This window comes from Coregonus lavaretus (assembly GCF_964263955.1).
Source record: "Coregonus lavaretus genome assembly, chromosome: 24".
Lineage (NCBI taxonomy): Eukaryota > Metazoa > Chordata > Actinopteri > Salmoniformes > Salmonidae > Coregonus > Coregonus lavaretus.
In genome coordinates this window covers 30,871,670-30,889,049 of record NC_140011.1, presented here as the reverse complement: position 1 = coordinate 30,889,049, position 17,380 = coordinate 30,871,670, and the positions used below count along the sequence as shown (strand labels likewise).

The 17,380-nt window shown below is 43.6% G+C and overlaps 1 protein-coding gene across 1 annotated transcript; it reads left to right on the top strand.

Moving 5' to 3' along the window:
- The first annotated feature begins 864 nt into the window (after positions 1 to 864).
- Positions 865 to 17,169, top strand: LOC311099699 (TBC1 domain family member 10A-like). Its single transcript, XM_084140433.1, has 9 exons — positions 865 to 1,643; positions 10,653 to 10,752; positions 12,311 to 12,418; positions 12,547 to 12,653; positions 12,778 to 12,892; positions 13,034 to 13,099; positions 13,731 to 13,920; positions 14,759 to 14,913; positions 15,197 to 17,169. The coding sequence occupies exons 1-9, from the start codon at positions 1,444 to 1,446 to the stop codon at positions 15,590 to 15,592; spliced, it is 1,437 nt and encodes a 478-aa protein (XP_083996559.1). The 5' UTR covers positions 865 to 1,443; the 3' UTR covers positions 15,593 to 17,169.
- Positions 17,170 to 17,380: the final 211 nt, after the last annotated feature.

The following is a 17,380-nucleotide window of genomic DNA, read 5'->3' as shown; positions in this document are numbered from 1 at the left end:
GATCATATTGGCGCGTTGTAGCATGTATTTGCATATTTCCGTTTGGGAACGCCCCCTCTGTGTAGCGCGCGTGTGCACAAAGTCAATTCGACCTTGCACTCCTTTTTTTATTTCACCTTTATTTAACCAGGTAAGCCAGTTGGGAACAAGTTCTCATTTACAACTGCGACCTGGCCAAGATAAAGCAAAGCAGTGCGATAAAAACAACAACACAGAGTTACATATGGGGTAAACAAAATATAAAGTCAAAAATACAAACAGAAAATATATATACAGTGTGTGCGAATGTAGTAAGTTATGGAGGTAAGGCAATAAATAGGCCATAGTGCAAAATAGTTACAATTTCGTATTAACACTGGAATGATAGATGTGCAAAAGATGATGTGCAAATAGAGATACTGGGGTGCAAATTAGCAAAATAAATAACAATATGGGGATGAGGTAGTTGGGTGGGCTAATTTCAGAATGGCTGTGTACAGGTGCAGTGATCGGTAAACTGCTCTGACAACTGACGCTTAAAGTTAGTGAGGGAGATAAGAGTCTCCAGTTTCAGAGATTTTTGCAGTTCGTTCCGGTCATTGGCAGCAGAGAACTGGAAGGAATGGCGGCCAAAGGAAGTGTTGGCTTTGGGGATGACCAGTGAGATCCTTCTAAACAAAGCACTTTTTAAAAAACGTTTGCAAAGCGTCAAGTCTATAAAAATTAGTACACTGTGTTCGTAACACATTTTAGTTTTGGGAACAGAAAAAGGTATTGAAATCAGATGTTTCATCGATGAGAAAATTAGCAGAATGTCGGCCTAGTTTCACCTAGTTCCATCCTCTCCCACTACCTGCGCCTGGACTTCTTCTGACTACCATATTTGGTGGTGAGAAAACGTTCTAAACGGATGCTTCCGCTTTATAGCCCTGTGACATGCCTGGGTTACCCCTTCTGTCTGTGCATCAACTCTTCAGACTTGCCAGGCCTGTGAGAGGTTGATTGTCATTTGATTTAAATTGTTTTATTGGGCTGAACAGTCGTTAGAAGTAGACCGATTTTTGTGTTCTGACTTGTGGTGTTGTTGTTGTTCGACAGCTAGTGGCATGCTTCTCACTGGCAGTGCTAGCGGTTAGCTAATATAGCCAGTTAGCTATCTAGTTGCCATTCATTGATTCTGACTTTCTGTTTTTAATTTCGCTAACGTTAGTTGGTTGGTGAGTTAACGTTTATTAACATATTAGTTAGTCGAGCTAGCTAGTTGCTTTGATTAAGGCTAGCTAGCTAGGTCACTGATTTAACTGCGACGATGCAATGGTCAGCTTATGACATGATGTTGGACGACCAAAAACTAGCTACCTAGCTAAAGTTTTCACTGAAATGTTTGAGTTAGAATTCAATAATGGAAGGTTTACTTGACTAATTATATTTTAAGAAGTAAGCTAGAGAGAGCTAGTGGTTTAAATGGCAAGAATAGAACCAGGTAATGGACTTAAGTCAACAGAGTCCCACAAAAGTTTGCGGAGCACAAGAGAAAGTCTGGCACTGACAGATGGAGAAGGCAACTCTTTCAGCTCGGACTCTGAACTAAATGGCTATACCAGTGAGAGACAGACGGATAAATATGGATTTATTGGGGGTGCACAACAATATTCAGAACAATCGTAAGTATGACCCATCTGTTTAGAATTGTCCATCAGAAATGACGTAGCTAGCTAGCTCGCTCTGTCTGTGGTTGACAGACATGACTGTTCTAAATTGTCAAAACGTTTTCATAAGAAGTGCGTCTTCCTTCATTACAGATTAGTCATCTGATTGACCCCTTGTCATCTGTTTGTCATTTTCTAATATGCAATCCATATTTTTATCAGTAGCCTGTTATTTGTTACCCCTGGAGGCCAACAGAAACAGTTATTCCTCTTGCTCAGTGTTACACTCCAGACTGGTCTCATAGACTAGACGTAACATAATAAAAGTAAATCCGGAACACTCAAATTAGTATGATATGTTACGTTTGGTATGGTTGCATAAGATAGAAGGATACTTAAGGCCTATAATGCGAATGTCTAGTAACCCAAAGGCTGCGCGTTCGAATCTCATCACGGACAACTTTAGCATTTTAGCTCATTAACAACAACTTACTACATTTTATAAACTTTGCAACTACTTAGCATGTTAGCGACCCCTTCCCCTAACCTTAACCCTTTTAGCTAACCATTTCCCTAACCTTAACCCTTTAACCTAACTCCTAATCTTAACACTTAACCCCTAACTCCTAGAGCTAGCTAAGGTTAGCGTTAGCCACAACAAATTGGAATTCGTAACATATTGTACATATTATGCTTCCAAGGAGACTTGACAGCCTTTGTGTTGTATGGCATTGTTTTTCCCTTTCTCATTTTGTTTACCAATGTGTGTTATGTTAGGCCGGGTACTGCTGCCTTGTAAAGTGCTTTTGACTTTACAGTTGTAAGTGGCCGTGGCTGAAATCTGTCTTGCCTACTACTTACTAAAACGACATAGCCTACTGTGTGCTAATATACTACATACTATCTAGAACGTACTGTTTAGTAAAAACGTAGCCTATGTAGTAAGCAACAAATATGAACAAAATGCTCATCCACACTGAGAAGGCGTCATCTAATGCGCAATCAAACTTGTTCCCCACCATTTGTTCATCTGATTATCAACTGTTGTCAAACCCGTGTGTGAAAAGATGATTCTCTTCCTCAATAGCGTGCAGCGATTTCTACTTTATGAAAAGCCAAAATGAGTATAACATCCTGGCATTTAAAGACCCAATGCAGATGTTTTCATCTCATTATCAAATCATTTCTGGGTAACAATGAAGTACCTTAGTGTAATTTTTTTCTATTAAAATCAATCAAATTTGATATCAAATATATCTATAAAGTCGTTTTTACATCCGCAATTGTCAGTGCTTATACAGAAACCTAGACCCAAATAGCAAGCAATGCAGATGTAGAAGCACGGTGGCTAGGAAAAACTCTCTAGAAAGGCAGGAAACTAGGAAGAAACCTACAGAGGAACCAGGCTCTGAGGGGTGGAGATTATAAGAGTACATGGCCATTAAGGTCAGATCGTTCTTCAAGATGTTCATAGATGACCAGCAGGGTCAAATAATAATCACAGTGGTTATAGAGGGTGCAACAGGTCAGCAACTCAGGAGTACATGTCAGTTGGCTTTTCATAGGGGGGAGAGAGAGGGTCGAAACAGCAGGTCCGGAACAAGGTAGTACGACCGGTGAACAGGTCAGGGTTCCATAGCCGCAGGCAGAGCGGCAGAAACTGGATGAGCAGCACGACCAGGTGTGCTCGGGACGGTTTTGGTAAAAACAGTAGGATAAATACACATGTAGGTAGAGTCCATTCCATTCAATTTTTTTCTCCTTTTCTTTTAAGATTGAGTGAAGGAAAAGTATTTTGAAACTTCTTAATGATTTAGTATATTTACTGGTGGCTGAAAGGCATATTTTTGTTGAAAAATAAACAAAAATAGCTTCTTAACAAAGAGCAATTTCTCAAGCAAGAATTTGCTAGGACTGTCTAGGAGTGGGGAGGGGAAAACTGAAAACTAGCGGTTGTTGGCAGAGAGGTTTGGAACGTAACTTTTGTTTTGTACATATGTTTCCGCCATCGTTTCCTATGACCGAAAAGAGCTTCTGGACATCAAAACAGCTATCACTAACCTAGATTTGGACGAGGACTTCTACTTCAATGAGTCAAAGGCGAAGGACATATAGATTTTTCCAGACCAGGCCCAAATCCCCGACTCTCGAAGAAGGAGGAGATGGCGCTATAGAGGCCGGCGCGCGGGCACACTGATGAAACTATGGCGGCAAGTAAATAAATCGCCTCTACCCACTGTATTGGCGAATGTGCAATTTCTGGAGAATAAACTGGATGAGTTCCATTCGAGACTATCCCATCAACGGGACATTAAGAACTGTAATAAACTATGCTTCTCGGAGTCATGGCTGAACAAGGACATGGATCATTTACATCTAGCTGGTTTTTCTATGCATTGGCAGGACAGAACGGCAGAGTCCGGTAAGATCGGGGGGGGGGGGGGGGGGAGTTATTTGTGTCTTTGTCAACAACAACTGGGGTGCGATCTCTAACATTAAGGAAGTCCCAAGTCTAGAATACCTCATTATAAACTGTAGACCATACTATTTACCAAGAGAGTTTTCATCTGTATTTTTCGTAACTGTCTATTTACCACCACAAACCGATGCTGGCACTAAGACCACACTCAACGAGCTGTATCGGGCCATAAGCAAACAAGAAAATGCTCATCCATAGGTGGCGCTACTGGTGGCCGGTGATTTTAAAAACATGTAGGCGTTGAGGATTATACCTTTATATTCTTAGCTACCAGTGGGAGGCTGCTGAGGGGAGAGCGGCTCATAATACTGGCCGGAATGGAGCAAATGGAATGGCATCAAACACCTGGAAACCATGTGTTTGATGTATTTGATACCGTTCCACTGATTCCGCTCCAGTCATCACCACGAGCCCGTTCTCCCCAATTAAGGTGCCACCAACCTCCTGTGGTAACTACGTCCATCGTAACAAGAAATAGATGACCGTGGTGGTCATGTCAACTCTTAGTATGTTTTTCCCAACTGCTGTGACAGGTGGCGCAGTCCGCTAGTTCAATGGTTGTGAGTTCTAATCCCACATTATTTACAATATGCATCCCGTGCTCACACACTTTTAATTCTGAAAAGTGAAAGTATACCCGCAAGAGGTGTCGCTCTGGTAGTAGTTGTAGGTTTTTATACAGTACCCAAGACCAATCTGTGAGTTAATTTGACAATTGGAAAAATAGCTACTATGTAAATACTGCAATGCGGGTTGGATTGAATTGAGGCCCTAATCTTCATTTTCAAGGTGATGATTGCACTTTCTTCCCAACACAATACCGCAATACATGTGAGTCCACATTTCAATTATTTTTTTATAGCGCCCCATGGAGGATTTGAACTTACACCGCAAGTGGCAATCGATGTCAAAAACTCACTCTTACCACTGTGAGGTAACTGTCCAAAGCTGTATTTGCTCACGATGCACTTAATTTGATTATCAGAGCGTGCCAGTGGACTTCGGGTATGTTTTAGTGAGAAAGTGTTGGGATCAGGTACAACTATGTTTACCCACCCCCAAAATTAATATTTATGAGCAATTCCCCCCCACCCACAACTTCTCAACTGAATAGATTTTTATTTTTTATTTTTTTGAAGGGGTTGGGTAAAGGCTGAAATTGGGGTTGAGAGTTACCCTTTAAAGCATACTACATTTTTGAAATGTCACATATTATAAAATGTTCTATTTTCGAATAGAAAAGGCCATTCAAGACGGTCAAAACCCTTTTCGGCATCAACAGCCATTGATAAATCTATAACTTGTTTTTTGGTGTATTGTATTAAACTGAAACATGTTATTGTATTTGTTTGTCTATTTTTAATAAACCCTGTTTGATATGTGTCAAGTCTGGTAAGATGGTTGCCATTCTATTGCTAATAAGCTTTGTTATTATTTTGTCACAATTTTATTAAACTTATGGTTCTGTAATCAGCAGTGGACTCTCCAGATTTTCCTGGTTTTAATATAACTGAAATAACTGTTTGATACATGGAACTAGGAAGCACTGAATTGAGTGACATGTTGTCATTTGTCTAAATAGGGGTGCTACTTTGTCCCAAAATGTTAAATGGAATTCTATGGGAAAGCCGTCCTTTCCTGGTGTTTTTCATCTGCGCCAATCTTTTAACAATGTCTCTGTTTTATTGATTATTTTTTGTCTGCTGATAATTGATTCAGGGTTGTTGAGTCTAAGAAGGCTGTAGGATCAGATAAAAAAATTTGCTTGCCCAAAAAGCCTACTATTTAGAACACAAGTATGGGTATTCGGACACGGCCATTGTCTTTTCTACACTAATATGGATTTTAGCCACTGAGTGCAACATGAGCCGCTGGTTCCCTGCAAAACAGAATACCTGCCTGATCTGTCACCACTTGGTCCAAACAAACGCCTTCTGACTCTACATACAACCTATTGTGATCTGCATTTCTCTCGTGTTTAGGCCCCCTGTGAGTGGTTGATGAGCACCAGGAGAAGGAGTGGGGAGGGAACAGAACTAAGGGAATGTTCTCTCAGAGCTTCCTGTTTTCTGTGTGCTTCACAGGCTGTGGCAAGTGTTCCACTGTTTTGTCTGAGGATTAATTTCCTTTGAGGAGTAGGAAGAGCTCAGACGCTGCTCCTCCCCCACCAATGACAGGCCCTTCCTCCTAGAGTGCTAAGATGTGATAAAAAGCATGCCACATCCTAGCACTCTGAACTGTTTGTATGGTGTTTTGTATTTGAGAGTGAGTGCTCAAAATGATAGTATTTGGACTACACCTGTCCCTGTTTGCTTAGAGCTTCCTGAGATCACCCTCGACCCGGGATAACTGTAATCTGATAGTCTGCACTAATTCAGCCAGGCTAATGCCAATCCCTGTCTGTCTGTGCTGTGCTCAGCCCTTTGTACTACCTGGTATTTGTCTACCTTGTAAAGCAGGTGCTTGTGTGAGGCACTGCTGTTTGCACGGCATGAGTGACCCCTTGTCTTTCATTCTGGCTTTTTAGGTCCTAGTATCTGTCATGTCATATGATCTGCTGGAGTTTGAAAGAGAATGCAGGCCTAAATGTTCAGCCCATTTTTGTTGGATGTAGACTAATGACTGCAAGGCAGTCCCTAGAAAAAATGTAAAAAATCACAACATAAAGGGGACTTGTCAAAGCCTCTTAGGCGAAGAGCTTGTTAGTTTTAGCCTGTCCAAACTGTATTTTTTTATTATGAAGCCTTTTTGTGATGGGTTCTGCAGAATGATTATCTGGCTGTTTGGTGTGCTCCGTTGGAAGGGAAAGGTCATGTTGTCCTTTGACTAATGATGCTACTACGGCTACCACAGTTGCTGCCACTGTGACAGAACAGTGGTATCTGTGTGTTCATGGATCTGTGTGTGTGTATGTTCTATTGCCTTGTATGCTTGATATTTCTGAGGTCTGTGCCTCTCCTTAGGTTTTTATTTATTTATGTAACCTACAACATACGACCTCGTTTCATTCATCGCTGAGAAAAAGGAGAGGCTATTTATAATGAGGACCATGACACAGTATAATTCAAAATCAAATGCAGAGTTAAATAAATATATATATATATTTTTTTTTTTTTTAATAAAATAAATACACAGTGAATAACAATCAAAATAACATGGCTATATACAGGTCGATCATTGTCAGTTTATAGTCTCTGCTCTGTGTGTGTTGGTGTAAGTACAGTATATGTGTGGGTAGAGTCCAGTGTGTGTGCATAGTCATCGAAGGGTAAATGGAGGTAGCTATTTAGCAGTCTTGTTTAGAAGTCTTATGGCTTGGGGGTAGTGATGTGCAGATCACAAACGATTTGTTCTTTTTGAATGACTCTTTACTGACTCGAGAGTCATGATTCGTTTTTTTCCGAGTGACTCATTCATTTTAGTCATTAGTTTAACCTGCTAGTCCGGTTGCGGCCACAACTAGACCTCGTTTCAAATGTATCAAATAATCGTATTTGTATGCCTAGCAATCAACAAATGTACATTGTTTAAAGCTCCACTACAGCCCCATCGATGTGGATTGGGGCATGCTCGCCCCTCCATTTCCTGTAGTCCACGATCAGCTCCTTTGTCTTGCTGACGTTGAGAAGTTGTTGTTCTAGCACCACACTGCCAGGTCTCCGACCTCATCCCTATACGCTGCCTCATCGTCGGTGATCAGTCCTACCACCGTCGTGTCGTCAGCAAACTTGATGATCGTGCGCAGCCACGCAGTCGTGGGTGAATAGGGAGTACGGGAGGGGACTAGGCACACACCCCTGAGGGCCATCCATGTTGGTCAGCATGGCAGATGTGTTGTTGCCTACCCTCACCACCTGGGGGCGGCCCATCAGGAAGTCTAGGATCCAGTTGCAGGGGATGTGTTCAGTCCCAGGGTCCTGAGCTTGGAGGGTATTATGATGTTGAATACTGAGCTGTAGTTAATGAACAGCATTCTAACATAGGTATTCCTTTTGTCCAGGTGGGTGAGGGTAGTGTCTAATGCAGTAGAGATTGCGTCATCTGTGGATCTGTTGGGGCGGTATGCGAATTGGAGTGGGTCCAGGGTGTCTGGGATGATGGTGTTAATGTGAGCCATGACCAGCCTTTCAAAGCATTTCATGGCTATAGATGTGAGTGCTATGGGGTGATAGTCATTTAGGCAGTTTACCTTGGCGTTCTTGGGTACGGGAACTATGGTGGTCTACTTGAAACAAGTTGGTATTACAGACAGACCGGGTTAGGGATAGGTTGAAAATGTCAGTGAAGACCCTTGCCAGCTGGTCAGCACATGCTCTGAGTACGTGTCCTGGTATTCCGTCTGGCCCCGCGGCCTTTGCGAATGTTAACCTGTTTAAAGGTCATACATCGGCTACGGAGGGCGAGATCACACAGTTGTCCGGAACAGCTGGTGCTCTCATTCATGGTTGTGTTGCTTGCCTCGAAGCGAGCATAGAAGGCACTTAGCTCGTCTGGTAGGCTTGTGTCGCTGGGCAGCTCGCGGCTGGGTTTCCCTTTGTAATCCTTGATAGTTTGCAAGCCCTGCCACATCCGTCGAGCGTCAGAGCCAGCGTAGTAGGAATCGATCTTAGTCCTGTATTGACGCTTTGCCTGTTTTATGGTTTGTCTGCGGTCTTAGCGGGATTTCTTATAAGTGTCAGGATTAGTGTCCCGCTCCTTGAAAGCGGCAGTTCTAGCCTTTTAGCTCAGTGCGGCTGTTGCCTTTAATCCAAGACTTCTGGTTGGGGTATGTACGTACGGTCACAATGGGGATGACTTCGTCTATGCACTTATTAATGAAGCTGGTGACTGATGTGGTAAACTCCTCAATGTTATCGGATGAATCCCGGAACATATTCTAGTTTGTGCTAGTGAAACAGTCCTGTAGCTTAGCATCCGCTTCATCGGACCACTTCCGTATTGTGTGTCACTGGTACTTCCTGTTTAGAGTTTTTGCTTGTAAGCAGGAGGATAAAGTTATGGTCTGATTTACCAAAGAGAGGGTGAGGAAGGGCCTTATATGAGTTTGTGTATGGAGTAAAAGTGATCTAGAGTTTTGTCGCCTCTAGTTGCACAGGTGACATGCTGTAAAACATTTGTTAAAAGGATTTAGTTTTTCTGCATTCAAATAACTGGCCACGAGAAACGCCCCCTCTTGATGTGCATTTTCTTGTTTGCTTATGGCCATATACAGTTCGTTGAGTGCGGTCTTAGTGCAAGCATCAGTTTATGGTGGTAAATGGACAGCTACGAAAAATAAATAGTATGGTCTGCAGCTTATCATGAGGTATTCTAACTCGGGCGAGCAAAAACCTGAGACTTCCTTAATATTAGAGATTGCGCACCAGCTGTTGTTAGCAAAGAGCCACACCCCTCCTCCCTTCGTCTTACCCGAGTCTGCCGTCCGGTCTTGACGATGCATAGAAAAACCAGTAAGATGTACATTATGTCCTCATTGTATATTATCCGTGTCCGCCCTGAGAAACATAGAATATGACCGTTTTAAAGGTCCTGTTTGCTCTCCATTGACTGCACGTTCGCCAATAGAACAGAGGACAATGGCGAACTATTTGCTTGCCAACATAGTTTAATCAGGATGCCGCCTCGCCTGCCTCTCTTTCGTCGCCGCTTCCTCTTTCGAGTCCCAGGGATTAGGGCCTGGTTTGGAGGAAGCAGAACTTCCAGAGCTGCCGACTCGTTGAAGTAGACATTTTCATCCAAATCGAGGTTGGTGATCGCTGTTCTAATGTCCAGAAGCTGTTTTCGGTCATAGGAAATGATGGTGGAGACATTACCTACAAAAAAAGTTACGACCAGCGTAAAAAAACACAAAATAGCAGAATTGGTCAGGAGCCCGTAAGACTGCCACTGCAGCGCCATCGACACAGTTCACCCCTCCTTCCTCCATCCCCCTTGGCTAATTTGACCACAGTCGTTCCAGTTTACCTGGTGTGTCTGTCAGATGGATGCAATAAAGATGCTCTTTCTCAGAGAGGCCTCTTGAGGGTCCCTTCTGAACTGCCCTCGACTCTACTGTCCTCGCCTCCATCCACTGCCTTCTCTCTTTCAAGGGAAGGAGCACAAGCCCAACTCTCCTCCTATGTCTCTTGTTTTCATCTGGAGAGGCGCTACAATAGCAGCCATTGTCCTTGTCTTTTTTTATATTTTCTTCCATTTCCGCTCGTTTCAATGGACACTACGATCATATGGCTCAAGTTTTCTAGCGAAAGAATTGTTTCTGAAAGAGAAACAATGTAGGCTCCTCTGGCGAATGATTTTCAGAAGCTACAGGAAGCGGCTTGTATTTTTGTTTTTCTCCAAGACAACTTCCTGTGTGAGGGATGGCACTTCCTGTTTGGCCCTCGGCCCGCCCTCCCTCACTCTGCTCTTGTTTCACTGTTGTCTGTGTTGACTACCTTTTTGCTTTTCATGTCTCAAGTAATACATCAGAGTTTTTGTTTGGAGAGACAGATGTATGTAGCTGTAGTATAACCCTGGGTCTGTCTGTCACTCCCTGATTCCCACAGAGCTGAAAACATCCCTCCTGAGGTGCTGAGACAGAGGGAGGCCAAATGGCTGGACATGCTCAACAACTGGGACAAGTGGATGGCAAAGAGACACAAGAAGGTAAGTCAGTCAAACGCTGGCTGATCTACAGAAATCCCATTGCTGACGAAAACAGCAAATTCATGTGTTGGTCTTTATTAGAAACATGTTAAGGTAGCCTTGCAAGCTGTTATGTGCCACCCCTTTTACTCCTGTTGAGTGACTGCTTTGGATGCTGCAGTATGTCAGGTCACAATACAGTCACCACAGCCCCACCTGTTTTGCAATGTGTAACTCAGAGCTGATTTATTATTACACACATAGTGTACACAAACCACCCTGGAGAAAAGGCCTAAGGGCATGAACTGTGGAAGGAAAGTAATTGAACACATACAGTGCCTTGCAAAAGTATTCAACCCCCTTGATGTTTTTCCTATTTTGTTGCATTACAACCTGTCATTTAAATTGATTTTTATTTGGATTTCATGTAATGGACATACACAAAAAATGAAAAAAATAACTTGTTTAAAAAAATTCCAATAAATAAATAACAGAAAAGTGGTGCGTGCATATGTATTCACCCCCTTTGCTACGAAGCCCCTAAATAAGACCTGGTGCAACCAATTACCTTCAGAAGTCACATAATTAGTTGAGTAAAGTCCATCTGTGTGCAATCTAAGTGCCACATGATCTGTCACATGATCACAGTATATAGACACCTGTTCTGAAAGGCCCCAGAGTCTGCAACACCACTAAGCAAGGGGTACCATGAAGACCAAGGAGCTCTCTAAACAGGTCAGGGACAAAGTTGTGAAGAAGTACAGATCAGGGTTGGGTTCAAAAAAAATATCCGAAACTTTGAACATCCCATGGAGCACCATTAAATCCATTATTAAAAAATGGAAAGAATATGGCACCACAACAAACCTGCCAAGACAGGGCCGCCCACAAAAGCTAATGGACCAGGCAGGGAGGGCATTAATCAGAGAGGCAACAAAGACTGGGACGGAGGTTCACCTTCCAGCAGGACAATGACCCTAAGCATACTGCTAAAGCAACACTCAAGTGGTTTAAGGGGAAACATTTAAATGTCTTGGAATGGCCTAGTCAAAGCCCAGACCTCAATCCAATTGAGAATCTGTGGTATGACTTAAAGATTGCTGTACACCAGCGGAACCCATCCAGCAGTTTTGCCTTGAAGAATGGGCAAAAATCCCAGTGACTAGATGTGCCAAGCTTATAGAGACACACCCCAAGAGACTTGCAGCTGTAATTACTGCAAAAGGTGGCTCTACAAAGTATTGACTTTGGGGGGGTGAATAGTTATGCACGCTCAAGTTTTCAGTTTTTTGTCTTATTTGTTGTTTGTTTCCCCCTTCAAAGTGGTAGGCATGTTGTGTAAATCAAATGATACAAACCCCCCAAAAATCCATTTTAATTCCAGGTTGTAAGGCAACAAAATAGGAAAAATGCCAAGGGGGGTGAATAATTTCGCCAGCCACTGTACTGGAACAACCTGTCCCCCTTGCTTGATATCTAATCTATTACGCTGATGGAATTCCCATGATTTTGAAACGATTCTCACCGTGCATGATAATGATGAGTGGCTGTGACCGTAGCACTAACTTCCTATCCCCAGATGAAGCTGCGCTGTCAGAAGGGCATCCCCCCCTCACTGCGAGGCCGGGCGTGGCTTTACCTGTCAGGAGGAAAGGTGAAGAGGGAGCAGCACAAGGGCAAGTTCGAGGTCAGTCATTATCCTCACTGTTAATACCTGTCTCTCTCTATCTCACACACACACACACACACACACTTACTCATACTTTTACACATAGTGTAAGCATGTAAATAACTGTGTGTGTGTTTCTTTTTAAGGAGCTGGACAGCCAGGCAGGAGACCCTAAGTGGGTGGATGTGATAGAGCGGGACCTCCACAGACAGTTCCCCTTCCATGAGATGTTTATGGCAAGAGGAGGCCATGGGTAAGAAATGTGAATGGGGCATTGGGTTTCTGTCACTGTGTTTCTGTTGATGTTACTTGTGCCTTTGTCTCAGTATTTTTCTGTTAGTTTTTTAGTAACTGAATTGTGCTTACTGTGTATGTAGGCAGCAGGACCTGTACCGTGTCCTGAAGGCCTATACTCTGCACCGGCCAGAGGAGGGTTACTGCCAGGCCCAGGCTCCCATCGCTGCTGTGCTGCTAATGCACATGCCTGCTGAGGTGAGCCTGCACACACACACACACACACACACACACACACACACATATATACTGTTACTCACGCTACAATAATGTTTTCTGATAATGTTGCATGCATACGCCAACCGTCATGTTTAATTTATGTTTGTGCTTTATTGACAGGATGCATTCTGGGGTTTGGTCCAGATCTGTGAGAAGTACCTTCCTGGATACTACAGTGCAGGGCTGGTAAGACACATTACTTCAAACTACATACACATTCTCTCTCCTTCACTCACACTTATACTCAAAATGAACACATAGACACAAAAATACAATGAACCAAGATCACGTGCTTTAGAGAATTTGCTGACTGTTGGCTGTGACAGGGTGAGGTCTTTTACTAGGGTTTAAAGATCAGGCATACAGGATACAGTTTGATAAGGGCAGAGCTAGAGAGTAACTCAAAGAGCTTACCTGTCACTAAAATAAAGTCAAACATTCATTCAGCATGTTTATCATTGTCAGGAACACCCGTGTCTTGGAAAAGGAAAGCTGTACAATTTTAGGTGACAATCATGTTGAATGCAGGCAGGCAGGTCATATTATTGGACCAGCTCTCTAGCTGGCATGTGCTGCTGTCATTGCATGCCTGTAGCTTGTTGTCTGTGACCGTGACAAGCTAATGACCTGAGTGAACGGGTGACCAGACAATGTGGTCCAGATAATGAAACTATTAGATTTAACAAATGAAGGAGTCTGTTCTCGTGTCCTCTCACACTCTCTCTCACACTTTCTTTCTCCCTCTCGCCCCTCCCTGCCTCTCTCCCTCGCCCCCTCTACTCTCCTTTCTGACTGTTCTTCCTGTGTGCTCCTGTAGGAGGCGATCCAGCTGGATGGAGAGATCCTGTTTGCTCTGCTGAAGCGGGTGTCTCCTCTGGCCCACCGCCACCTGAAGAAGCACAAGATGGATCCTATCCTGTACATGACAGAGTGGTTCATGTGTGCCTTCTCCAGAACCCTGCCTTGGGCCTCCGTGCTGCGCGTCTGGGACATGTTCCTCTGTGAGGGTGAGATACAGAGTAAACATACGCACATTACATTATGGCCACATGAGAGCACTCTCAGAGAGGCAGGGTCTTTAGACAGACAAGCACACATGCCAGCATACTCATCATTACATACATCATAGACACATTCAAACATACAAAGGAACACACACACTTATCTCAGGATCTCCTTCTGGTGTGTGTTCGTCCAGGAGTGTTATCTCAGGATCTCCGTCTGGTGTGTGTTCGTCCAGGAGTGTTATCTCAGGATCTCCGTCTGGTGTGTGTTCGTCCAGGAGTGTTATCTCAGAATCTCCGTCTGGTGTGTGTTCGTCCAGGAGTGTTATCTCAGGATCTCCGTCTGGTGTGTGTTCGTCCAGGAGTGTTATCTCAGGATCTCCGTCTGGTGTGTGTTCGTCCAGGAGTGTTATCTCAGGATCTCCGTCTGGTGTGTGTTCGTCCAGGAGTGTTATCTCAGGATCTCCGTCTGGTGTGTGTTCGTCCAGGAGTGTTATCTCAGGATCTCCGTCTGGTGTGTGTTCGTCCAGGAGTGTTATCTCAGGATCTCCGTCTGGTGTGTGTTCGTCCAGGAGTGTTATCTCAGGATCTCCGTCTGGTGTGTGTTCGTCCAGGAGTGTTATCTCAGGATCTCCGTCTGGTGTGTGTTCGTCCAGGAGTGTTATCTCAGGATCTCCGTCTGGTGTGTGTTCGTCCAGGAGTGTTATCTCAGGATCTCCGTCTGGTGTGTGTTCGTCCAGGAGTGTTATCTCAGGATCTCCGTCTGGTGTGTGTTCGTCCAGGAGTGTTATCTCAGGACTCTGTGTGACTTAATCTGTCCGTCTGGTGTGTGTTCGTCCAGGAGTGAAGATTATCTTCCGGGTGGGCCTGGTGCTGTTGAAGTGCATGCTGGGCTCCCAGGACAAGCTGAAGACGTGTCAGGGCCAGTATGAGACCATGGAGTTGCTCAAGACCATAGATACACGCTACATGCAGGAGGGGTTCCTAGTGCGGGAGGTACGGCCATGCACAACCACCCACAGCCATAATTCTAGAACCAGAAACATCAAATACTGGAAAATGCTGTGTCATAGTTTTTAGCCACTTTGAGAATAGCTGACATGAATGTGATGAGACTATGTCATGGCCACATTGCATGCTAAGGGCTATGGTGTAAACTGAAAAAAAGTGTTACTTTAATAAAACAGTATGATATTAGTCATGATTTCTGCTACCTTGTCAAGCTGACAAGAGTTTAAGACCACTATGGTTAACCACTACCCCTTTTGCTCTGTCCCAGATTATAGAGCTGCCGGTGTCAGAGCGGAACATTGAGAAGGAGCACCTGGCATCAGTGCGGCGCTGGAAGGAGACCCGGGGTGAGTTGCACTGCAAGTCCCCTCCAAGAATGCACGGCGCCAAAGCCATCATGGCCGCCGAGCCGCCCAGTCACCAAGACCTGAGACAGAACCCTACCATCATAGTCGAGTCGCCCCTGGCAACCAAGCGCAATGGGGAGGACAAGGAGAGGAAAAAGACCAAAGAGGAGAAGAATGGGAAGAAGAACCACTCTCCGACCCCAGTCGCAGCCAACCCCTTCCCTGAACCCAGCGAGCCCTCCCCCCTCCTCAAAGACACAGCCATGCAGGGCTCCAATCAGAGCCTGAGCAGCACAGAGCATGACACCTACCTGTAGCAGATGGAAGGAGCTGGGACAAGCTGGGGGTTACAACACCTGTTTACTGCTCACTGACTCCATATCCCCAGTATACCTGTACCCTCTGACCCATCCCCACCTCTGCCCTGACCATCAGGTCCCACACCTCTTGACCGACACTTTCCATTATAGCCAAATGCATCCATAGCAAAACACTCTAAAATAATGGAAGCCTCTGGCGTAGACCAAGTAGTAGTTGTTTTTCACACATATATGGGAGATGACAATTCAATCATCAGTTGGGAGAGTGCAGAACTAACCTTCGTTCAGTTGGCCATACGGGTATACATGCACTTGGGCTGAGGGTAGATTATACAGCCTGCCGCTGAGATCAATCATATCAGTTGATTATTTCAATCTTTTCTCACTAAAGAAGTCTTAGACTGAGTCAAGATTAGGTGACATAACTATGAAGTCTGCTTAGCCAAGAGTCCTGGATCTGTCCTACAAGATCTGGGGGTCTTTTGCTAGAGGCTGGAGCACTACCTATTTACATCTTGCACCTAATATATACTGTAGTATGAGGCACTACACTGCCAACACACACCAATCCAGAATTGTTAGATTAAGTTCTCAGTCACAGGGAATGTCAATTCAGTTAAATTGTAATCACAGCAGAATATGGCTTGAATCACATACGTTGCCAACATACTGTATAAAGATTAATGCTATTGTCATTCACTCATTGGTGCATCCTTTCTCTCTGATTGTAGTTGATGTTGATTAACACTAGAGGGCTCTGTGGGGCAATTTTCCTGCCCTGACCAATGAAGGAACTTGAATGACCGTGGTTGAGGGGAAAATCAATGATCTGTTTATCATCTTCATAGTTTCAAATGAAGGAAATGAAAGTTTGCAGGACAATTCCTGTCACTAGACCAAAGCTTGTTGATTTGATGTTTTGACATATATTATGTGTTGTAAGATCCATGCTGTCTGAATTATTCCTGAGTGTGTTGATTCTTTGCTGAGCTCCAGAGAACAGACAGTGAGTGTGTGTGGTTATGCAGTGGGAGAAACATGGGAGAATGCCAATCGATGGACCACTCGTATCATACTAAGCCATGTTGATTCATCTAGCCATGTCTAGTTGATGAGATAAGTATAAGCTATTTGTGTATACCTGTTTATTAACTCTGTCCATAATTGCTTTATATGCAATCATCAATGTTTTACATAAATGTGTGTCAAGGTCAAATATCTGCCTTTAGATCAGATTAGAACCGCTGAAGTTGATGTTTCTGAAGGGACTATTTGTATGAAAGAACATTGTCCATTTTTGAATGGTAAAAGGATGATTTCTGTAAAAATTGCTGTAGATTTTCACACTTGCACAGAGCATAGTATAACACTACATATACAATAGGTTTATATTTGTCTAAGATTAAGCACTTTGTCCCTGGTCAAGCCCTTTAAGAATAGAATGAACAATAACATTTTGTTTGTCTTCTGTAAAATTGGCCGTGTGTGTATATACACTGAACAAAAATGTAAACGCATCATGTAAAGTGTTGGTCACGTATCATGAGCTGAAATAAAAAATCCCAGAAATCTTCCATATGCACAAAAAGCTTATTTCTCTCAAATTTTGTGCACAAATTTGTTTACATCCCTTTTAGTGAGCATTTTTCCTTTGCCAAGATAATCCATCCACCTGACAGTGGCATATTAAGAAGCTGATTAAACAGCATGATCATTACACAGGTGCACCTTGTGCTGGGGACAATAAAAGGCCACTTTAAAATGTGCAGTTTTGTCACACAACAC

Coding starts and splice junctions, on each gene's coding strand:
- LOC311099699 (XM_084140433.1), top strand. CDS start 1,444: ATGGCAAGAATAGAACCAGGTAATGGACTTAAGTCAACAGAGTCCCAC. Junction 13,100..13,730: donor GATACTACAGTGCAGGGCTG/GTAAGACACATT, acceptor GTGCTCCTGTAG/GAGGCGATCCAGCTGGATGG. Junction 14,914..15,196: donor AGGGGTTCCTAGTGCGGGAG/GTACGGCCATGC, acceptor GCTCTGTCCCAG/ATTATAGAGCTGCCGGTGTC.